At 41.9% G+C, this 22,465-nt stretch overlaps 1 protein-coding gene across 6 annotated transcripts in view; it reads left to right on the top strand.

Annotated features, from left to right (window-relative positions):
* The window catches only part of NR1D2 (nuclear receptor subfamily 1 group D member 2), a 29,503-nt gene extending 9,396 nt beyond the window's left edge, over nucleotides 1-20,107 (top strand). For 2 of the 6 annotated variants that reach the window (XM_014579145.4, XM_014579146.4), the window contains 6 exons: nucleotides 1,557-1,686; nucleotides 2,711-2,799; nucleotides 4,036-4,180; nucleotides 5,629-6,257; nucleotides 9,892-10,077; nucleotides 10,437-13,181. In XM_014579145.4, coding sequence (XP_014434631.3) covers nucleotides 2,722-2,799; nucleotides 4,036-4,180; nucleotides 5,629-6,257; nucleotides 9,892-10,077; nucleotides 10,437-10,898 — 1,500 coding nt within the window. In that variant the 5' untranslated portion in view covers nucleotides 1,557-1,686; nucleotides 2,711-2,721 and the 3' untranslated portion in view covers nucleotides 10,899-13,181. The other 4 variants (XM_075922051.2, XM_075922053.2, XM_075922052.2 and 1 more) reach the window with 4 other exon arrangements.
* Nucleotides 20,108-22,465: the final 2,358 nt, after the last annotated feature.

Below are 22,465 nucleotides of genomic sequence, written 5' to 3'. Positions count from 1 at the left end.
AGCCCCTATCGTGAAAATGGCGATCGGGGCTTTTTTGCGGAAAAGCGCGTCTAGATTGCGGAAAAGCTTGCATCTAGATTGCGGAAAAGTTGGTAGTCAGAACTACAGGGTTGCTGTTCATGGCAACTATATTTTAGGCTTCAGCTCTCTTTAGTTACCATGCTTCTGTTTTATATCTTCTTTGATAAGTTCAGCAATAAATTATTTTTTAAAGTAATCTTTCCAAGCTAAAAGTGATCCCCAGTTGTTGTGTTTTGCTTTTTTACAAGAATGTTAATGTTAAATACTAAATGCCATGCTACATGGATTAGACTAGAAGGTAATTTGAATTTACATGTTGTTCTACCCAAGACAAAAGTATTTTTGCAAGTCATACTTTCTGGATAACCTTCCTATTTTGTGTTTTGGTGGTACTATGAAGTTTGAGCATTGTACTTTAAAAATCCTTTAAATTAAACTAAAAACAAATTTCTTTCCCAAGTACCTCCCCCAGAATAAATAAATCCAAGATCTCAGAAAGACCTCTGTTCTCTGTGATTTGCACACAGTGGGATTGCTCATGTACAGAAAGCTACTGGTGCACTTATGTGTTTGCAGAATCGAGCAATAAGAACCTGAAAAGTGATATTGGCTATAAAGAAAATTGAGACTGATAAAACTTATTTTTAGTGTGGGATTTTTAAAAAGTACTTAGCAGAGCTTTGCAGAGGACAGAAATTCTCTTTCACAAACGATTTCACGATTGATAATTGTTCTCTTTAGGACTAAATATGAACTTTAATGAAACTGTATTTACAGATGGGAAATGGTTCCAATGCCATTTTTCCAATCTGCTGTAGTGCTTAGCATTAGTCCAGCTCTGCTCCTCTGAAATCATTGGCAGGGTTGGCAATGCTGAACATTTTTGGAAGTCCCATTCTTTACTATCCAAGCTGGAATAAAACATGCAGAACATAAAGAAAGAGCATAGAGAGTGTCAAGGACTTAGAAAATTCTTTCACTTCTAAGAATGTAAGGCAGGGGTCTAATGCTCTCAGCCCCTGGGACATGCCCAATTGGAGTGATTGCTCAATCCAGCCTGAGCCTCCTGGTGGACTGGGGGAGGCCTGACCATTACCGGCCCCCAATCCCCACCCCTTCCCGCCATTGTCTTGCTCTCTCCATCTATGGAATCCCATCCACAAGGACGTGGCTTCAGGGATCACCGGGGGGTGGCTTAGTGCAGCACAACAGCAGTGGTTGGGTGCCCTCCCACCATACTCCCTGTTACAACTGGAAGCACAGCAGAAGCAGAGTGTACTGACCCTTAGGGGACTGTGCAATCACTCAGGGCGTGGATGGCACACAGGCTGGGAGTTTGAGACCCCTGATATAAAGCTCTGTTTCTGCAAATGCGTCCCAATGGGGAGGTTCTAAGTGGCTGTGGAGGTCTGCCTGTATGGAGCCAGCTGCAGGATGTGGCCAAACTTTTTATCAGTAAAAAGGATAAAGTAACTTATTGTTTGCAACATGTGACTTTGAAGTTAACAGTGTCTTTTAATATTTCTGTTTTTAAGAAAAGATCTTTATTCTCAGTTGGGAAAACTGCAACATTTATATGGGCTTCCTTGTCCTGCTGGGAAGACAGATTGAGCCCAAACTTTGGTGACCTAGTTTCCTAAATGATCCTTTTAAAAATTCATAAATGTAAGCAGACTTTTTTTCCTACCACATTGAGTGCAATTTATTAAAAATTCCCTGTTAGCTCAGTGTATGTATGTTCTCCCCATTCTATCCAGCAGTTCTTCTTAAATTAATCCCTGCTGAATTGTGCAGGGTTTTCCTGTGTTCTTGTTTTTGTCTTCTTTTTTTCTTGTACATTGAACTGACTTGCAGTATTTCATTCGCAATGCACATTTTAAGGGGCGGAAGTGTCTTCTGTGGGTAGATCTGCACTTGCAGTGCCATTGTAAAATACAGACACCATACGCCCAGATAGCACTAGTAAAAATAACAGTGGAAATGAGGTACTGCTAATAGAGACATGCCTGAACCCTACGGCAGGGGTGAGAAACCTCAGGCCCAGGGGCCAGATGCAACCCTTGGCTTGCCTGGATATGCCCTGCCCCAAGCATTGGGGAGCTGGTGCTCCAGCCCCACTGCTGCCGTCCTGGAGCACAAATTCTACTAGGCTGCCTTCTCCCAGGCTCTGGTGTGTGAGGGGAATGCGGGGAGTGTCTTTCTCCTTCTCAGTCAGGGGTCACAGAGAGGGTATTTTTCTGCTTCTCACTGTTTGCGGCCCCGGACTGATTTTTCTATGGGTCAGTGGCCTCCACCCAGAAAAGGTTCCTCGCCCCTGTCCTACGGTATAGATCCTATAGAGCTCTGTACGTGCCCAAACAATGTCTTCTTATCTACATTGCTGTTTGTAGCAGCATGGTAGCCCGCTGTCAGAGCCTTTCCCCACTTCATGGGAAAGTTCTGACAGGGGGGAAAAGGTTCTTGCAGAGGGGAGAGAGTGGGGAAAGTAGATTCAGTAGTTCCATAGTACTGGAGCCTTTCCCAATCACATCTCTCTGCCCAGAGCCTTTCACTCCCATGAACCCCACAATAGGTGTGGACGCAACCACTCTTTCACTGGGGTTTGTAGCTACATGTACCCTGCGTACCGCCACCAGTGTAGACAATGCCCATTGGATTTTCATGCCTACTTTCTTCTGTTTATTTCTAGAATTTAATGGCATGGTTCTCCTTTGTAAAGTCTGTGGGGATGTTGCATCAGGATTTCACTACGGTGTTCATGCTTGTGAGGGTTGTAAGGTAAGGTAATAGTAGTCTCCTTTTTGCTGTGGATACTGGCTAGTTTTGAAATCACTGGGGGTATGTCTAGACTGGCAAGATTTTGCACAAAAGCGAATGCTTTTGCGCAAAAACTTGCCAGCTGTCTACACTGGCCACTTGAATTTGTGCAAGAGCACTGACTTTGTAATGTACAAAATCAGTGCTTCTTGCGCAAATACTTTCACACTCCCGCTTGGGAAAAAGCCCTCTTGCGCAAGAATACTTGCTCAAGAGGGCCAGTGTAGACAGGGAAGAACTGTTTTGCGGAAAAAAGCTCCGATGGCTAAAATGGCGATTGGGGCTTTCTTGCACAAAATCGCGTCTAGACTGGCCACGGATGCTTTTGTGGAAAAGCACTTTTTGTGCAAAAGCATCTGTGCCAATCTAGATGCGCTTTTGCGGAAATACTTTTAACAGAAAAACTTTTCCGTTAAAAGTATTTCCGCAAAATCATGCCAGTCTAGATGCAGCCTGAGTGTTTTAATAATTGGAATCAGAAGGTAAGAAGAGTGATGTTGTTGAAAAGTTAAATTTATATTTATCCAATAAAACATTAATCTGAGAAAGTTCAGAACATACTCAGGTTGCTTTAAAAAGACAGGCTGCTTGGGAATACACCATGCCTTCCCATGGGAACAACTAAATTGGATGCCTGTGTGTCCATTGATTGATTAAAGGTCTGTTCTCAGACACAGGAACACCATGAATGATCCATTCTCTGAAGGAGCTTATGGCAATAATGGCATTATGTGAAAGCCATCTTCTTGAATGGAGGAGGCTAGACATTGTGCAAGAGGTGGTCTTGTGGCTAAAATACGGGGCTGGGAGTCAGGAGAGCTGGATTCTATTTCCATCTCTGCCACAGATATCCTGTGTGATCTTGGGTAAGTCACTTAACCTCTCAGCTCTTCAGGTTTCCCCATCAGTAAAATGAGGATGATGATAATGATGATCCTTGGATTTTAGGTTTTGACTGCCGGGGAAACTTCTAGAATGTATTATAGTTTATAACCAGTTTATTGTATTAATCCTCCTATAATTGTCCTTACACATGTTTCACTCTGTTAGCAAAACTGTTTGAGAGGTGCTACTAGGGGCACTTACTTCTCAGGGCTCTGAAAGTTTTATATGAGGAAGTGGAGCTTACTTGCAAGTGGACACGTCTTGATGGAAGATTTGACATGTATGGTAATAGGTTGTGATTTTTATCTTTAGGGTTTCTTCAGAAGAAGCATTCAGCAAAACATCCAATATAAGAAGTGCTTGAAGAATAACAACTGCTCCATAATGAGAATGAATAGAAACAGATGCCAACAGTGCCGCTTCAAAAAATGTTTGTCTGTTGGAATGTCAAGAGATGGTATGTTCCTTCAAGGAGTAGTGACCATGTAAAAGTGATTTGTGCTGCATATGCCACCCAGTATGAAAAAGAATGTGTCAAAGATCATAAGGAGGCAGAAACAGACAGTGGAATCCTGTTGTATGCTGACACTAGTGTTGTCCCTTATATGTGGATTAGCTAGTCTTTTCACTGTGTGGCTATAATGAATTTTGATGAGCACCAGATACAAAGTGAAATAATTCCTCACCAGGGCCATTCTAAGTATTTCTCCCCAGTGCTTTCTGGGGCTCTAAATCGAGATAGGGCATCCACATTAGGGGAGCCTGCCTCGGACTAATTTTGAGGCTTTCCTGTAGTGTGGACACTGTATTTCAAAATAAGCTATTTTGGAATATATCTTCCGGAATATCTTATTCCGAAATAAGCATGCACTGTAGATGTACCCTAACTATTGGATGGATGGATTTGACATAACACATTTCATTTATTTTATCAAGTTAAACAATATTTAAGCTCCTCTACAGGTATTAGGCTAGGTTTTGATTTCAGTTAAAATTTTCGTGAAATGAGGAGTAATGGTAGTTCGAACTAGGAAGCCTAGTTCGAACTACCTAGTTCGTGCCCCGTGTAGCCGCGCTGCACGGGGTTCGAACCAGCGGGGTTTTAAAAATGGCGGCTCCCCGCTTATGCAAAAGAAGCCCGGGAAATTCAAATCCCGGGCTTCATTTGCAAGTGTGGTATGCCTACATTACCCTCCTAGTTCAAACTAGGAGGGTAGTGTAGACATACCCTCAGTTTCATACTGAACAAGAACATATTTAACTCTCATTGAATAGGGGGAATCAATCTAGAACTTTATTTAAAAGAATTTTGCTGTCATTCTGAGTATCATTGACTACGATCCCTGAGGGAGCTGTCTATGTACAGGCTGGTACACAACTGATTTAAGTAAACCATTTTAATTAAATGCCAAACTCCTGGGCAAACACACTTGGTTTAATATTGGCTATTTTGGGTAAATTAGCCCTACAAATATAAGCTAACATGAGATAAGCCAGGTTTAAATCAATTTAAGAGTGTCCACACACAAAGTTGTACTGATTTAAATACATCGGTTTTAAAGCACACATATGAGCGCAATAGTGTATATAGACCAGGCCTAATTTGGAATAGCTAAGATAGGGAGATGCAGGTGTTCTTGGTGCATTTTTAGCTGCCTTTATTTTACATATAACCAGTGGTGCACAACCAGATGATCTTGAACCTGAAGCTGGAATCTGACACCAGCTTTACACTGGGTTAACTTCCTGGACATCCTGGAGTTACTTTTGTTATACAGCCATGCAAATAAGATCAGCATTAGTGCCAGGGCATAACAAAGCAAAGATTAGAAGCTTTGTGTATAGTGGTTTTCATGACTGAATTTGGTGTGCCAGTGTAACTAAAGCCTTTTTTTTTTTCCTTAGCTGTTCGATTTGGCCGCATTCCTAAACGGGAAAAACAGAGAATGCTGATCGAAATGCAAAGTGCCATGAAGACCATGATGAACAGTCAGTTCAATGGTCACTTGCCAAATGATGCATTAACAGAACATCAGGAACAAACGCCCCCATTGTCTCAAGAAGAGCTTATACCCAAACCCCAGCACGAGCTAGAAAACATCAAAAGTCCCTCTCCTCCTCCTTCCTCTGACATTGCGAAGGAAGAAGTGATTGGAATGGTGACCAGAGCCCACAAGGACACTTTCATGTACAACCAGGAACAATCAGAAAACCCAGCTGAGGCCATGCAGCCACAGAGTGGGAAAAGAATTCCAAAGCACCCAGAGCAATATAGCTTGAATAGTGACCATTGTGGCAGTGGTCTCAGTGACACCCAATATATTGAGAGTGAACAACATCTTGCTGGACAGTACAAAGGGACAAATGTAACACATTATCCAAATGGGCGCACCGTTTGTTTTGCAAATGGCCACTCTCTGAACTTTTCCAATGGTTATACTCAAAGAATGTGTGATAGGATCCCAGAAGATGGGTTTTCTGCAAATGAGAACTTGAATATTTACTCATGCAACACTGGAGGGAGAATGCACCTGGTACAGTAATGTCTATTGTTTCTGCTTCAGGGAGACTTTTTTGCTATGTTTTTAATTATATATAAATACATAGGGGGGCAAATGTAACCCCTGAATCAGTGCAGTTGTGCACAGGTAAATTTAGTCCATAGTGGAGCCCCAAATACCACCCAGCAGAGTTTAGTGGGAAAGAATTACTGGATAGAGATCAATGATTTGCACTTGTTTGGGATTTGAAATCAAACAAGTGAGAGTTCTTCTGACAATGCTTTTATTTGCTAGATGGTTTATTTTCATCTAAAGCACATAAAAGATATAGTTGAAAATCATTACAGTGGGTTTCTTTGAAAAGTGAGCCATATAACTCAGTAAATCCTTCAGTTCCTGGGGATAAAAACCTTTAAAATAATTTACAAAGTTAAATACATTAACTTGAAATATACATTAAAAAGTATCCAAACACAAGTTCTAAAGTGCAGCCTTGGTCCCTGGAAGCCATTGAGGACATCTGTGGGTTCAGGATTTTATCCCTAGAGTCAAGCTAGTTGATTTTTACTCCATTTTTACTAGTCCTTTTGTAGTTGCTCATCTTATCAGAAAGTGGGTTGTGCCCATGAAGGCTCATTTTACCATCTACATTTTGTGTTAGTCTCTAAGGGTATGTCTACACTCCTAGTTCGAACTAGGGTGGTAATGTAGGCATACCGCACTTGCAAATGAAGCCCGGGATTTGAATTTCCCGGGCTTCATTTGCATAAGCCGGCCGGCGCCATTTTTAAATGCCGGCTTGTTCGAACTCCGTGCCGCGCGGCTACACGCGGCACGGGCTAGATAGTTCGAACTAGCAAGCCATTCCGAACTATCTGTACGCCTCGTGGAACGAGGTGTACAGATAGTTCGGAATGGCTTGCTAGTTCGAACTATCTAGCCCGTGCCGCGTGTAGCCGCGCGGCACGGGGTTCGAACAAGCCGGCATTTAAAAATGGTGCCGGCCGGCTTATGCAAATGAAGCCCGGGAAATTCAAATCCCGGGCTTCATTTGTAAGTGCGGTATGCCTACATTACCCCGCTAGTTCGAACTAGCGGGGTAACGTAGACATACCCTAAGGTGCTGTAGAACTTTGTTGTTTTTTCAGTTACAGACTAACATGGCTACCTCTCTGAGACTTATCAGGAAGGTAATTTAAAAAAATTAATTAGGGCTAGATTTATTGGATTTTTTTTAGATCAAGTGTTTTTATAGACTAAAACATTTGGATTTGGAGTATTCTGGGATGTCCTCAACAAACCTATCCTTCTATCCCTACAACAGTTTAAACTCTTAGTCTACGTCTACACTGGCACATTCTCAAACAAAAATTCTTTTGCGGAAGAGTTCTTCTGCAAAAACTCTTCCAGAAGAGAGCATCTGCACTGGCATGTGCTTTTGCACAAGAGATGTGCTTTTGCGGAAGAGCATCCATGCCAGTGTAGATGCTCTCTTGCACAAGAAAGCTCTGATGGCCATTTTAACCATAGTGCTTTCTTGCACAAGAAATTCATGCTTCCTGTCTACACTGGCCTCTTCAGGAAGAGCTCTTGCACAAAAGGGCTTCTTCCAGAGTGGGAGCGGCAGAGTTCTGGCACAAGAATCCCTGATTTTATACATTAGAACGTCAGTTTACTTGCGCAAGAACACGTGGCAAGTGTAGACAGGCAGCAAGTTTTTGCGCAAGAGCGGCTGTTTTTGCGTGAGATCATGCCAGTGTAGACACAGCCTTAAACTCTTTAGGTGCCTCTACACAGCAGGGCTAAAGTCGGAATAAGCTCTGCAACTTCAGCTACATCAATTGCATAGCTTAAGTTGAAATAGCTTAATTCGACTTTTGGCGCTTTCTACACAGCAGGAAGTTGAAGGAAGAACCCTCTTCCTTTGACTTCCCTTACTCCTCATGAAATGAGAGTTACCATGAGTCAGAATAAGAAGTCCTCCAGCTCGACATTATTTTGAAATAAAGGCTTGTTGTATTTCAGCAAGACCAGACTAACACGGCTACATCTCTATTATTGTAGTGTAGACGTGCACTATGTTATTTAGGAATAATATCAGTTTTTCTGGAATAATGCTGCTGTGTAGATGTACCCGTAGGGATAGGAGTTACAAGGAGGGGTCCCTCCCTTTCCTTATCACTTCCCATCTAAGAGTGTTCAGCCGCAGCATTATACCAGAAAGCATTTCCTTGTTACAGCCTCTTTGATCACCTTAACTAATTTAATTCAAACACCTCTGCTTGTATTTCCAACATATTGCCCCAAATTATAGTAAGTCCCACCCTCTTTACCTTGCAGTAGCTGACTTTTTTCCTTAAAGTAGGCTTTTTGTGTTTTTACCTGATGGAATGGACCAGGAAGGGGGAAAATAGAAAATACTCCAGTTCTTGTTCTGTGATGTTCCATAATTACAAATCCTATCTTTTCTGAATGGCTATGTCTAGACTGGCATGATTTTCTGGAAATGCTTTTAATGGAAAAGAGCATTAAACTGGCCAGTGTAGACACAGGCAATGTGTTTTGGGTACAGATTGGCGAAATTTATCCACCTCTTAATTTTCGGAACAGAGCATCTAGATTGGCACGGACGCTTTTCCGCAAAAGCACTTTTTGCAGAAAAGCGTCCGTGGCCAATCTAGACGCGATTTCCGCAAAAAAGCCCTAATCGTCATTTTCGCGATCAGGGCTTTTTTGCGGAAAACAAATCTCAGCTGTCTACACTGGCCCTTTTGCGCAAAAGTTTTGCACAAAAGAGACTTTTGCCTGAACGGGAACAGCATAGTATTTCCGCAAAAAGCACTGATTTCTTACAGTAGGAAGTCAGTGCTTTTGCAGAAATTGAAGCGGCCAGTGTAGACAGCTAGCAAGTTTTTCCGGAAAAGCGGCTGATTTTCCGGAAAAACTGGCCAGTCTAGACACAGCCAATGTGTTTTGGGTACAGATTGGCGAAATTTATCCACCTCTTAATTTTTGATTATGCTTCAAGGTTTTCTCACTTCAATGAGAATCCCCTTATTTGTAAGCCTGTTTGGGGCAAGGATTTCTTTATGGAGTTCAGACCTCCAGTTGTGGCTGTAAGCCTTACAGCATTGTTAATAATTCTCAGTCTTGCTAGTCTGTCTAGATTTCAGACAAGCCTTGGGTGTCATGGCGAGCCTAAAAGCTGAGCCCCTCAGAGTTTGTTTGACACTGGAGTTTGTCACTGCTGCTCCAGGATGACATCTAGAGCCTGAACATGCTCTTCCCCTGCCCATTCCAGGGATAAATGAGCAGTGTAGATTATTTGATCCTGGTTTACAATGAGATGAGGCAGATTATGGGGTAACCCTAAGAAGCCAGAGGGAGTGAGATCTGAAATGGGGTGTTTGACTTTGATTCCCTGAGTGGTAGCAACTTTCTCTAATTACATTGTTGGAGCAGCCAAAGTTAGCAAAAATTTAAACAGATATTTACTGTAGCTGCGTAAAATATCCCTGTTACTTAGTTAACTAATGAATATTCCTGTTTTATGTGTCGTATCAGTAGTGTGATGATTTCCTAATCAATGAGTCTGCTTCTTTCAGAAATTGGTTTAAACTTGGAATATAATTTTAAGAGGGGTGTTTTGTGTGCGTGGCATTTCTAGGTTTGTCCAATGAGCAAGACGCCCTTTGTGGACCCACTTAAGTCTGGCCATGAAGTCTGGGAAGAATTTTCCATGAGCTTCACCCCTGCAGTGAAAGAAGTGGTGGAGTTCGCAAAACGCATTCCAGGGTTCCGAGATCTTTCCCAGCACGACCAGGTCAATTTGCTAAAGGCTGGGACCTTTGAGGTGAGAATCACAGCAGATGCGTTGCCAAAATCCTTCAGGCTTTAGATGATGGGCTGGCAGACTGTGCAGCACTCATATGTCTTATTAATAGAGATGAACGTGTCTTTGTCTGGAATCAGACTTCCCCCTGGGTATGCAGTTGCTCCATTAGTGAGATGGGGCCAGATCCTCAATCGGTATAATGGCATAGAACAGTGATCACCAACCTTTTTCAGCGCAAGATTGCTTTTTGAATTTACATGCAACCCAAGATCTACTCCAAGATAATGTTGTATAATAAACCGTCTATGTTTAATTTATGCGCTATATATCTAAAATCAAGTATTTATAATTCTATATCTTGTCCTCTATTCGCCAAGTCTCAGTGTGACACCTGTGACTGCACATTATCTGCCAGTGCTCCAGCTGGAGCAAAGGTGGGGGCAGCCTCCCACCGCCACGTGGCCCGGCCAGCTGGCTGCAGCGTTCTGTCTGCTGAGGCTGCTCCAACAGCAACAGCCTCACTGCACCCCGGCTCCAGCGAGAGCAAAGGGGAGCAGCTGCTCGCCCATCATGCGACCTGGCCAGAACCCACCAGGACACTGCCACCACCACTCACCTTCCGTTCCAGCAGGAAAGTGAGTATTGGTGAGTTCTGCTGCATGGCTATGCGAATGAGGACAGACCTAAAATTTCTTGTACACAGCCATGCAGGTCAGAGGGAACCAGGAGATCGACTGTTGGAGACACTGAATCAACCGGTCGATTGTGATCAACGGGTTGGAGACCACTGGCATAGAACTATTAATGTCAATAAAACTATAGCCGGTTATACCAGCTGAGGATCTTGATGCAAGGGGCTATAGGGAGACATTGTGGCTGCAGGTAACAACCTTACTTCTGTGGGTCTAATCTGAATTAGTCGCCCCACAGAGCCTCATAGTCCCTGTTCTGCACCTGTCCCTGATGCTGCCTAAAATCTCTCCTGCAATATGACCTGAGTGGTTCCATTTGCACAGGAGTCCCTCCAGTGATACTACAGTCACTGGAGCCTCTATTATCCCCAGGTGTCAACACATGAAACTTTACTCAGCAATACACTACAGGTTGAACCTCTCTAGTCTGGCACTCTCTGATCCAGCAACATCTGTGTTCCAGCATGATTTTAGTGAGCTGGATGTCCACTTAACATGGGTATGGCCAAGTTTTCTGCAGTCCCATAAAGTTTGTTTACAGCCACCCGTCCTGGCTCTCAGTGTTCTGTGCTGTTATTTAGAGCTAATTTACCACTAGGAGTCTTCTAAGAGCCCAGTAAGCAGTGGAAGTGTTGGTAATGCTGCTAGACAATATGGTTTGGCAAATTCTCTGGTTTGGCACTGCTCAGGTCCCAAGGGTACCAGACTAGAGAGGTTCAACCTGTACACTGTGTCTACAACATGGCTGTGTCTACATAGTGTCTACATAGTGTCTACAACATGGCTGATAGTTGGGTCATTAGTGATAGGCCTTAGCACAGCCAGCTGTTTATGAGAAGTCATGTCTGCATATGGTATTAATTATTGTATGTAAATTAATATCATCTGGTTAATAATGTAAGAACTTCTGGCGAACACTGACCTGGAGTCTAGATTTTATTTTACACTCAAGATTTTTAGGTCTAGATCCTCACTAGTGTGAATAGGTGTAGCCTCAAGTGCTTCAGCTGAACTTTGCTGGTATTTATAGCAGCTGAGGAGTGGGCCATATGGTTTGAAGACTAGAATTGAAGCAATGCTGATCTAGAAGAGTCATTATTTTAAGCTAGTGATGCAGGGGTGGGCAAAAGGGCTTCTGTGGGCCGCATCCGGGCCACCAAGCAAATTGATCCGGCCCACAGAGGCCCTGCCACTCCCCCTGCCTCCAGGCCAATCAGGGCCAGGGGGCGGGGGGGAGAGTGCACAAAGACTCCTCCCGCCTTGCGAGGTGTGCAGCACTTCTAAGCACCACATGCTTCTTGCAGAACAGGGACAGGGTGGGAGGAGACTTCGCATGTTTCCCCTGCCCCAAGGCCAATTAGAGCTTGGGGGCAGAGGGAGTGCGTGAAGTCTCTTCCCACCCTGCAAGGAGCACGGGTACTTAGAGGGAACCACCAGCTGTTTAGAACAGCTGGCAGTTCTCTCTGGGGTTGGGACAAAGGCTTTTTGCATTTCCCTACCACCAGACTGACTAGGGTCTGTGGGTGGGGATGCATGGAAGTGCCCTGGCCCCACCCCTTCTGCCTGAGGCCCTGCCCTTTCCGGCGTGGCCCAGGGCCACTTCAGAAATTTTTGAAGGCGCAGTGCAGGACCTGGCCCTACCCCCGGCATGCCTGGCTTCTACGGCATTTAAACTGCAGAGTCTTAGTGTCTTCTTATCAATTAATCGTGTACTCAATATAAATTGTATTGAATATGTGATTAGTCATTTACTTGCTTCTTAGCAGCCTTACTGCACACCACCAGCTGGTTTTGATTTTGAGAGAAAATAAGCTGGATGTTTTAAAACAAAGTTTGTTTTAGTTTATCCAAGTCTGAAGGTAGCAGTTCTGTGCATTGTATTGAAACAATGGAAAATGTAAGGGGTTGTTACACATTGAGCAAATGGAACCTTACTAACCATTCTATATGGAAAATCTTCGCAGTACAGCTGAAAACAAGGAGGCAGATTTTGACAGTTGTAAATATGCCAAAACGGGTGCCTATACCAAAAATATATTCCCAATTCAAGCTCTGCTGTGTTAGCCTTTCCAAGGACCCACGTTCAAATGAATGTTTTTGTTTGCTTGGTAGCTTTAAGTAAGTCCTCATACTGGTGAATTTCCATTTGTGAATGGTACTTTCTTTATGGCTCAGGATGTCTGAGGCTTAAATTTTAGCTCTGTTATCACTCCTCACCATTTCCCTGCCTGAAACAACAGCTAGTTTTCCTTATTTTCCCAGACTTCCAGGATGTATGTAGCTTGCATAATTCTGTAGAGCTAAGTGGAGTAGTATCTATTTCTAATCAAGATACTCAGTGATGGGAACAAACTAATTGGAGTGTTGTAAAATTAGCTGTATTTTCACGTAGATCTATACAAATCTACCAAAGTTTTTTTCCCCCTCTTTTGCCAGGTTTTAATGGTACGGTTTGCATCTTTGTTTGATGCCAAGGAACGTACTGTCACCTTTCTTAGTGGAAAGAAGTACAGAGTGGATGACCTGCATTCAATGGGAGCTGGTGATCTGCTTAACTCCATGTTTGAATTTAGTGAGAAACTAAATGGTCTGCAACTTAGTGATGAGGAAATGAGTTTGTTTACAGCTGTTGTCCTGGTCTCTGCTGGTAAGGAAAGAAAGTTAATCTATGCCTTTGTCAAACTTTGAATACTGTTGTCATTAGAGTGAAGGCCCTTGTAAAATATATACATCAAGCCTGATTATATTGCCTTGAAGGATTTAATGGGTCTTCTCTAAATTCCTGGCAGCCCATAGCTCAAACTTTTACAGCTCTGGCCAGTAGGAAATTGCATATGTGAAAAACAGGTCTGATTTGCAGAGTGTAGGGCTTGTCTTTTATTACTATGTAACCCACACTTCTGTTTAAAAGAAAAGAAGAAAATATCTATTTTTTTCTGCTGCTTCTGTCTCACTGCTGTAGTAAAATACCCTTTCCAAAAAGTTTCAACAGCCAGACAAGTTATAGGTCGAGAGTGAGAACTATGAGCCTGGTTTTCCTTACTGCCATGAATGAGCATTTATTCACTTGAGTGGTACCACTGGTGAGTAATCTCATTCTTTCCCATGTAAGTAAGGGATTTACAGTCCGGCCCTAAAATTCATCTTACTTCTGTTTCAGATAGCTGACATACTAAATCTTATTTCTCACTGGTGGTTTAGGACCTCATTCTGCAAGGTGCTTAAGCGCATGCCTCACTTAAGCATGTTTGTCCTGTCAAATTCAGGGGGATTATGTACATGCTTAAAGTTAGGCATTTGCCACTGTACCTGCAGAATCCAGGACTAAAAATGGAATGCACAGTTTGTAGTAACAGCTATAGAAAGTATTTTCAAAGTATATAGCTAATTTTAAAGAAATGTCTCACTTTTGGAGGATTTATTATTCAAAATACTGCATATAATTAGTCCAAATTTAGGTCCCAGTTGAGGAAAGCTCATAAGCCCAAGCTCAAAGGTAAGCACATAACTAAGCACCCTTTCTGAATGGTGATACTTTCTGAATTAGGTCTTTAAGTCAATCTCTTTGTAAAATAGAATATTTAAAAACTAACCTGGATTTGACGTAGAGCCTGATAAACAGCAATTAAAAATTGCATCACTTCACATTGTTGCTGCTGAGATACGTTGGGGGCACATCTACATTATACTGAAGATTGATACTGTCCTGTCAATCTTCCTGCTAGATTGAACTAAGAGGGTGCCCCTGTCGGTGCCAATACTCCTGCTCCTCACGAGGAGTAAGGGAAGCTGACGGGAGCATTTGCTCTCGTTGGCCTCTCACTGTGTGGATGGTGCGAAAATGCTATGTAAGATACATTGACTCCAGCTATGCAATTTATGCAGCTGGAGTTGTGTGTCTTAAACGCTTAGGCAGAAGGTCGAAGTAACAAAAACCAAAGCAGCAACAGCAGGTGGAGACTGCAGGCCAACTTCAACAGCTCTTTGGGAATGCAGCTTATTCTCTCTCACTTTGTTAGTCTCCCGCTTTGCTAGCCACTACATAAGAGAAGCCGGAGCAATGGCATTACCTCCCTTTCTATCCACCTTTGGGATTCCACATGAATGTGGGGAAGGAGTAGTTCTTGTATTTCCACGTGTAGCAGGATTTCGTTTCTGCTTGATCCCATTACTTGAGTCATGTGGGTGTGGGGAGATGGCTCTGTATATATGCTCACAAACTATTCTGTTCTGTATTTGAGATAGGCAGAATCTGAGTGGAATATTTTTTCTTGAAAAAGGGAAGGTAAGCATGTTCTAGCACATCAGTCTGTTATCAGTGCTTGAGCTAACTATAGTCTGAAATGGGGTATAGTACTGGAAAGTGTTGAACTTGCTCCGTTTCCATAAATCAGTGACTGCTGAGAGCAACAAACACTTGGCTTATATACCTTCTGCAAGATGATGATTTTAAAAAACAAGACCTTAGAGCTAGGGTTTTAAATTCAGATTTTTCTATAGTGCTGAGCACTTGCGGTTCCTGTTTAAAGTCAGTGAAAGCTGCTGAATGTGAAGCAGCACCAAAATGTTAGGCAGCGTTCATTGTGCACGCAAGGCACTGATTCAGTAAAGCACTTTAACACTTAACTTTAGACATGTGCTTAAATCCATTTTTCTTCAGTGAGGCTAAGTCTCCACTGCGGAGCTATTTTGGGATACTGGAAGTATCCTGAAATAACTATTCTGTGTCTTTTGAGTGCGCTCGTTATTTTGAAATATAAACGGGCTTGCTATTCCGACGTTTGTATAAATCTTGTTCCACAGGGGATAAGGAATGTTTCAGAATAGCGCTTTATTTTGAAATTTGGCGCTGTGTAGACAGCATCAAATTTTGAAAGAAGCTATTTCAAAATTACCTCAAAATAAGCTACACAATTTGTGTAGCACAAATTGCATACCTTATTTTGAGGCATGGGTGCAGTGTAGACGCACCCTAAGTGCTTTGTTTAGCTGAATAGAGATGGGACTGCCTGCCTGTATCTGAGCTTTGCTGAATCAGGGTGTAAATAAGGATGTGGGAGACTCATTTAAGGCACCCAGGTTTGAAAGTCTTACATGTTTTTAATATTTTTTCTATATTCATTATTTGGACAATTGACTTGTAATATTGTTTTATCTGCAAGCTGTGTCTGCCTGCCTTTTTTTTCTCCCTGTCTCTCTAGATCGATCTGGAATAGAAAATGTTAACTCTGTGGAGGCGCTGCAGGAGACACTAATTCGTGCGCTAAGGACCTTAATTATGAAAAACCATCCCAACGAAGCCTCTATTTTTACAAAACTTCTTTTGAAATTACCTGATTTGCGTTCCTTAAACAATATGCACTCTGAGGAACTTTTGGCCTTTAAAGTGCACCCATAGGCCTTTAGCTCTTTATTTATACATGAACTTGTCTCATGTTAAGCTGTATATTTTGTGCTAAAATATTTATGTGTTTGTACCATTTGTTGGAGAAGACAACCTCATGGACTCTGAGTGATTGGTATATTGTAACACTGCAATAACCCTTCAGAGTAAATACTTTCAGTGGTTAGCAACATGGCATTCAGAGTTCTGCAAGATATCCAGAATCATCTTAATGAATGGGTACTGACTAGTAAGTTATTCACTCAACAGAAAGAACTGTCAGCTTCCTCTGGTGAAAATCAGACGTTTAGTCGTTGTGTGGGAAATAAGAAAGATGACAGTTGGGCTTTCCTATATCTAATGCATGTAGCCCTGTTTGATTGAAAAGCTCTTAACAATTTACTCATGTTTTCACTGTTCTTACTCCATGAAATTTCATGGAATATTTTCAGTCAATGTCATTATTTAGTGTTCATACACACACCATCTGTCTATAATGTAAATAGCTACATAGGAGGTGTTTATGACTATATCAAGTACAGAATTGTGTATGTGTATATATTTGTGGATGTATATAAATTGTTCTACATAAAATATATACATCTAACTTCTTCACAATATTTTAAACTGTGAAGTAGTTAAACTTGCAAAAGCAGGTGATCTATGGAAAGAACTAAAATAGATGCACTTTGCGTATTGCTGAACTAATTATCTAACCATTTATAATTTTTAGAAAAATCAGCAAATATGCTGATTTGCTATATTTGTTAATATAAGAAATACTATGGCACGAAAATCGCAGTCAGGTCCAACTTTATAATGCGTGGCTCAACAGTGGCTATTAAATGAAAGAGAATTGTTCAGGGTACTAGTTGGATTGATTAGTTGTTGCAGCTAAGGTTCTTACCTTGTGCTGATATTGGTTAAAAAGCTGTTGGACACAGTTCATGCCTTCAGCACAGCTACCAGGTGAGCAACAGAATCCATCAATTCTTCCTCCAGAATCAAGGAAAATTTTCAGGAAAAGTATATCCATCTAATATCTAGATTGCAGGCTTGTTTGGGTTTTCGTTCCTTTTTTTTTTTTTTTTAATATATATGTTCTGTGACTATTCCTTTCTTACACTATACCGATTTGCTACTTGACTGCCAAATCAGAGTTGAATACATAAATATGAGAGACACCTTTGTCTTTTCATGTTATTCCTTTCCCCAAGTCTGTATATAAATATTGGAGCTGTATGTTTTTTGAAGAACTTTTTTTGTATACGCCAAAGAGATGCCCCAATTTTTTTTAATAAAACAGAGTTTTGGGGGTTTAGGGCTCTATTCCAGACTCAAAAATTCCCATACATAAGGGTTTTGTACTCTGCTGCTTTCCACTGTAAAAAGTGGCTCCTTATGGAATTGGGTTTCCTCTGTTACAGCAAGAAGTGACACCACAGACTTGTGAATTAAAATGCTAAAGCAGCAATGTGATAACTAGTCCATGTGACTATCATAATGTGGGAGAGGAAAATTCTCTTTTTACTTTCATGTTTAATTGACTTATGTTCAAGATTGACCCTGTAAGGTCTTAATACAGTGAAACACTAACTGTTGGGTTCTTACACCTCACATTAACCTTTCAGTATGGGCACAATCCCGCAAACCTTCTGATGGCAGAACTCCTATTAACCTTGCATGTTCAAAACATTACGGACCTGCTCAAAGCCAGTTGAAGTCTATACAAGCCTTCCTCGATGATCTTAGTATGACTTGCATCAGACTCTGGGGACCCAATCCTGCACCATTCACACCAATGGCAGTTCTGCACTAACATCAGTTGGGTGAGAGTAGGTTTGGGCTGCACTGCAGCTTGAATATTGGGCCATCAGTTCATACAAAGAAGTCTCAGTCAAAAGTGATGAATTCTGCCCAAAAGTGAATGGCAAGGGAGTCACCCTAAAGGAGATCTGGAAGGAGTGCAAATGTATCCTGGCTTTGCCAAAAAGTAGAAGGGTGCAGCCTTTCCCCCTCAGTTCAGCTTCCGTGAGCTCCCCCTTAGCTGGTGGAAGGAGAGCTCTCCTCCTGTTTCAAACTACTTCAGCTACTGAAGAAAACCCCCCTCCCTTTTAAATGTTTTCTGCAGATTATACTAGGAGGGTATTTCCCCCTAATCTCTGTAAACACTTCTTATTCTACCAATATTATTAGTTTTAGGGCTTAATTGAATTTTGTATTCTAAAAATTCAAATTTATGAAAGGACACACTTTCAACATACAGTATTTTGTTTCTGCGAGGAGACAAGGTAACTTTTTTCTATACTCTGTTTCAAAAGTGGAAGAGCAAGCTGACCCCTGATTTTTGGCCTCTCCTAGAGGCCTCCTTACCCTATATCTCTTTCTCTATTTCTTTTAAAACTTTTATTATTAAGCCTTTAGGACTGTATAACCAGGACTATGTAAGTATTGCTTATTAAAATTTTAATTAGTTTCAATATTTATGCATATAGATAGATATTCTGACTTGTGCAATTTCATGTGAATGAAATCTTCCTATATGTAATACAAACAGAACTTATATCAGCTGAAAAAAACCTCGGATTCATGCCAACAGGTTTGATTAAAAAGAAAAAGTTGTTCAAAATGGCTTGTATTTTATGAATTCCAGTTTAAAAAAATGTTTTTACATTAGCCGTGTATTGTGAGCTCATTCTTTTACTGTGTCACTGGTTATACACTTGTTAAATGCTGCGATAATAGTCTTCATGCAAGACATTTATGAGTACTGTAGATGGGACATTGCAGAATGGTTAATATAACATACTGTATATGGGCATTATGCTAGCCATGAAAGCTGTTTCCATGCTGTTACGTATCTCTATACATATAAAAGCTACACAGGGGAGGAACAGTAGATATGCCAAGGCACAGTGAATCAGAATGCTAGGTAAGGGCAGTGGAGCTACACTGAGTTACAGTGGCATAAGATACTGATTTTTCCTGCAAGGTGGATGAATGGTTGTTTAGTTGCAGATGATTTATTATTACAAACAGGGTAGGAGTAGATTTCTCTAATTTAAATACTAATTTAAAACCTCTTCACTGCATTTCAAGAAAATAGCCTCGTAACTGAGTAGGTACAGTACATGGTTTGTTTTCTGTAAAGCTAGTCTCAGGGAGACAACTGCGTACAAAAGCAACTGATTAGCTTTGATTTTCCAATTTTAAAATTTGCTGAATGTCAATGAAGCATTTATAATTTCAAGCTATTGGTTCTGGAGAGCTGTAAACACAATTTAAAGGGGCACCGTTACACTTCCTTTACAATTTTGTATCTGCCAATACCAAACCATCTCTAAACCAATTATAATTGAAAGAAAGTCAAGCTGCATCTTTCCCCTTTTTGTACATTGGGCAGTATATTGTGTATTGGCACTGCTTGCCATGTAGAGTAGCTGTCCACTAAATGCTTCAGTCCTGAGGCATTGAGCACCTCATGGACTGAAACCTGCCCACACAGAACCTGGTGTTCTGTGAAGGGGTAATGGGGGCCAAAGTGGAGCTCATTGCCGAATCCCAGCCTGAGGCAGAGCACTTAAGCACAGGTTGTGGGAAGATTACCACTTTGTGGGAGTCTCTCTCACAACTTCATGGCGGGGAGGGAGTGACAAAAGTTCTCCAAAATACACAGGGAGAAATTGCATTTAACTCATTTGGAGAAACCAACTAGATTACAAATTGACGGTGCCCCTTCAGATGACGGCCTTCACTTGACTTGGTCCAAAATGCTGATTTCCAGTTGTTCAAGCACTAACAGAAATACCTTTTACAAGAAAGAGAGAGATAATATCATAGTCAATATCTAGGTACAATTTATTATTAAAGTATAAACTAAAATGGACATGGACAGTATCTCATCCTATGTTTCTGAACTATAGTCTGAAAACTGTATGGGAGGTATGGATAATAAAGATTATTTCTAACCTACTGTTTTGTGGTTTAATTGTCAAAACACTCTGTGAAAGTGTTCAGTGGAGGTAATTGTTGCATCCTTTCCCTGAAGAGTTTTCCAAGCCCTTAATCTTTGAACACAGATGGTGACTCTCCTGAGAATTTCCTGTCTTAATAATAAATCATTCTCAAGTAACACCACCAGGGTCCACTTGCATGGTAATAAACGAGGAGAAGAAAATAAAAAGTGTTAAAAGCCCCTCTGATTTATAGAAGCTGTAATCAATGTGTACAGAAGTCCTGCACCAGAATGGTAGTACTTTAGTTATGGTTAAGATAGGTTCTCCTTTCAGAGCCCCCGTTTGCAAACATTCAAGTTATTCCACACATTACCATTTTTCTTGTAATTGGTTATACTTCTGCTGTATCTAGACTGGCCAGTTTTTCCAGAAAATCAGCCGCTTTTCCGGAAAAACTTGCCAGCTGTCTGCACTGGCTGCTTGAATTTCCGCAAAAGCACTGACTTCCTATGGTAAGAAATCAGTGCTTCTTGCAGAAATACTATTCTGCTCCTGTTCAGGCAAGAGTCCCTTTTGCGCAAAAGGGCCAGTGTAGACAGCTCAGATTTGTTTTCTGCAAAAAAGCCCCGATCGCCATTTTCACGATCGGGGCTTTTTTGCGGAAAAGCGCGTCTAGCTTGGCACGGACGCTTTTCCGTAAAAAGTGCTTTTGTGGAAAAGCGTCCATGCCAATCTAGACACTCTGTTCCGAAAATGCTTTTAACGGAAAACTTTTCTGTTAAAAGCATTTCCGGAAAATCATGCCCATCTAGACGCAGCCATGCTGAACTCAAAGCTAGCTTATATATGAGAAAGTCACACTGGCTTTTTCAGTTATTTTTAACGTGGGGGGGGAATTCATTTTTAATAGATTTGGGGGATGTGTCATAATGTGACAAGAGTGCTTCAGAAATGGATTCCTAACATCAAAGTGGAACAAGCTACAGAATGCCATTACTGCAGTTTACCACCTACATTTCTCGGTGATACAACAAGGGTCACGTCTACACTACCAGAAGGATCTTCCAGGGTTTGAGCTAGTGGGTCTAGTGAAGACCCACTAAATTGAACTCAAAGGGCGCTCCGTATCAGGGCTGGTTCTCCTGCTCTTTAGGAGTAATGGGAAGCCAACAGTAGTATTTGCTCCCATTGACCTCCCTCTGCGTGGATGGTGCTGAAACAAGATTTAAGATACGTTGACTCCAGCTACATAATTAACTTAGCCGGAGTGGTGGATCATAAGTCAACTTTCTGCTGTAGTGTAGACCAGGCATTGATGAGGTGGCAGGAAGCTATTCTGAAAACACTTTATCCAGAGCGGTCTAAGAGCAATTTGCTTAGACTGGCCTTTGTTTACAAGCAATGGGCTATAACCTGAAGACCAGAAGCACTAGATTAGATTGCTACAGAGGGTAACTGACATCTTTTTCCTTGTTATATTTTTAGAATGTACATAGTAAACTTCACATATAGTGCATACAGAGCATGTTTTTAATGCAACAAGCACCATATTTTGCAATTATACAAATGTCCTTTTTTATCATCATGGAAACTTAAATTTGGCAGCTATATGGCCCCTTTCACTATCCCAAAGTGGTGTTCACCTCCTGGTGGAAAAACTGCAGCAGCCTGTTCCCAGCTTCTGGCCGACTGCATGGAGTGGAGGTGTGTGGTCAGCAAGCACTCTGGCAAGGAAGCGTGTGTGGGGGGGGAAGGGGCAGAGGCAGCTCGATGTGATCGCTGAACAACGGGAATACAAAGGTTTTCCCCCTGCTTTACACCCCTATCTGCAAGTGGAACAGGTTGGGAGGAGCACCACATACCAGCACAGGGCTGTGTGCCCATTAAGGTTAAAGCCTGCCCTGTGCAGAGAAGATGCCTAAGCGGTGTCTGGCTAAAGAGCAACCTAGCATGCTCTCCTGTGCACTGTGGCCCCCGCAGGTCAGCTGCCACTGATTTAATAGGGCTGCTCTTCCCAGTGCCCAGGCAGTGTCTGAGGCAAACCCTGACAAGTGGCTGGTTCCAAACAGGATTCGCTTCACCTTTAACCCACTTTCCCCTCACACACATTGCTCCTCCTTTTGTGCAGGACTGTCTGCTGTGGTTGTTTTCCCCGAGGGCTTCATCTACACTGCAGGCTTCATGCGCAAGAACTGTTTTGCGCCAGTGTTCTTGTGCGAAAGGTCTTCCACAAGAGTGTGACCACACTGCCATGTGCTTTTACGCAAGAGCGTCCATGGCAGTGTGGACACTCTCTTGCGCAAGAAAGCTCTGATGGCCCTTTTAGCCATAGGGCTTTCTTGTACAAAAAAATCATGTTGCTTGTCTACACTGCC

Source organism: Pelodiscus sinensis, chromosome 2 (assembly GCF_052426305.1).
Source record: "Pelodiscus sinensis isolate ZL-2025 chromosome 2, ASM5242630v1, whole genome shotgun sequence".
Taxonomy (NCBI): domain Eukaryota; kingdom Metazoa; phylum Chordata; order Testudines; family Trionychidae; genus Pelodiscus; species Pelodiscus sinensis.
This window is presented reverse-complemented; position numbering and strand designations above follow the sequence as displayed.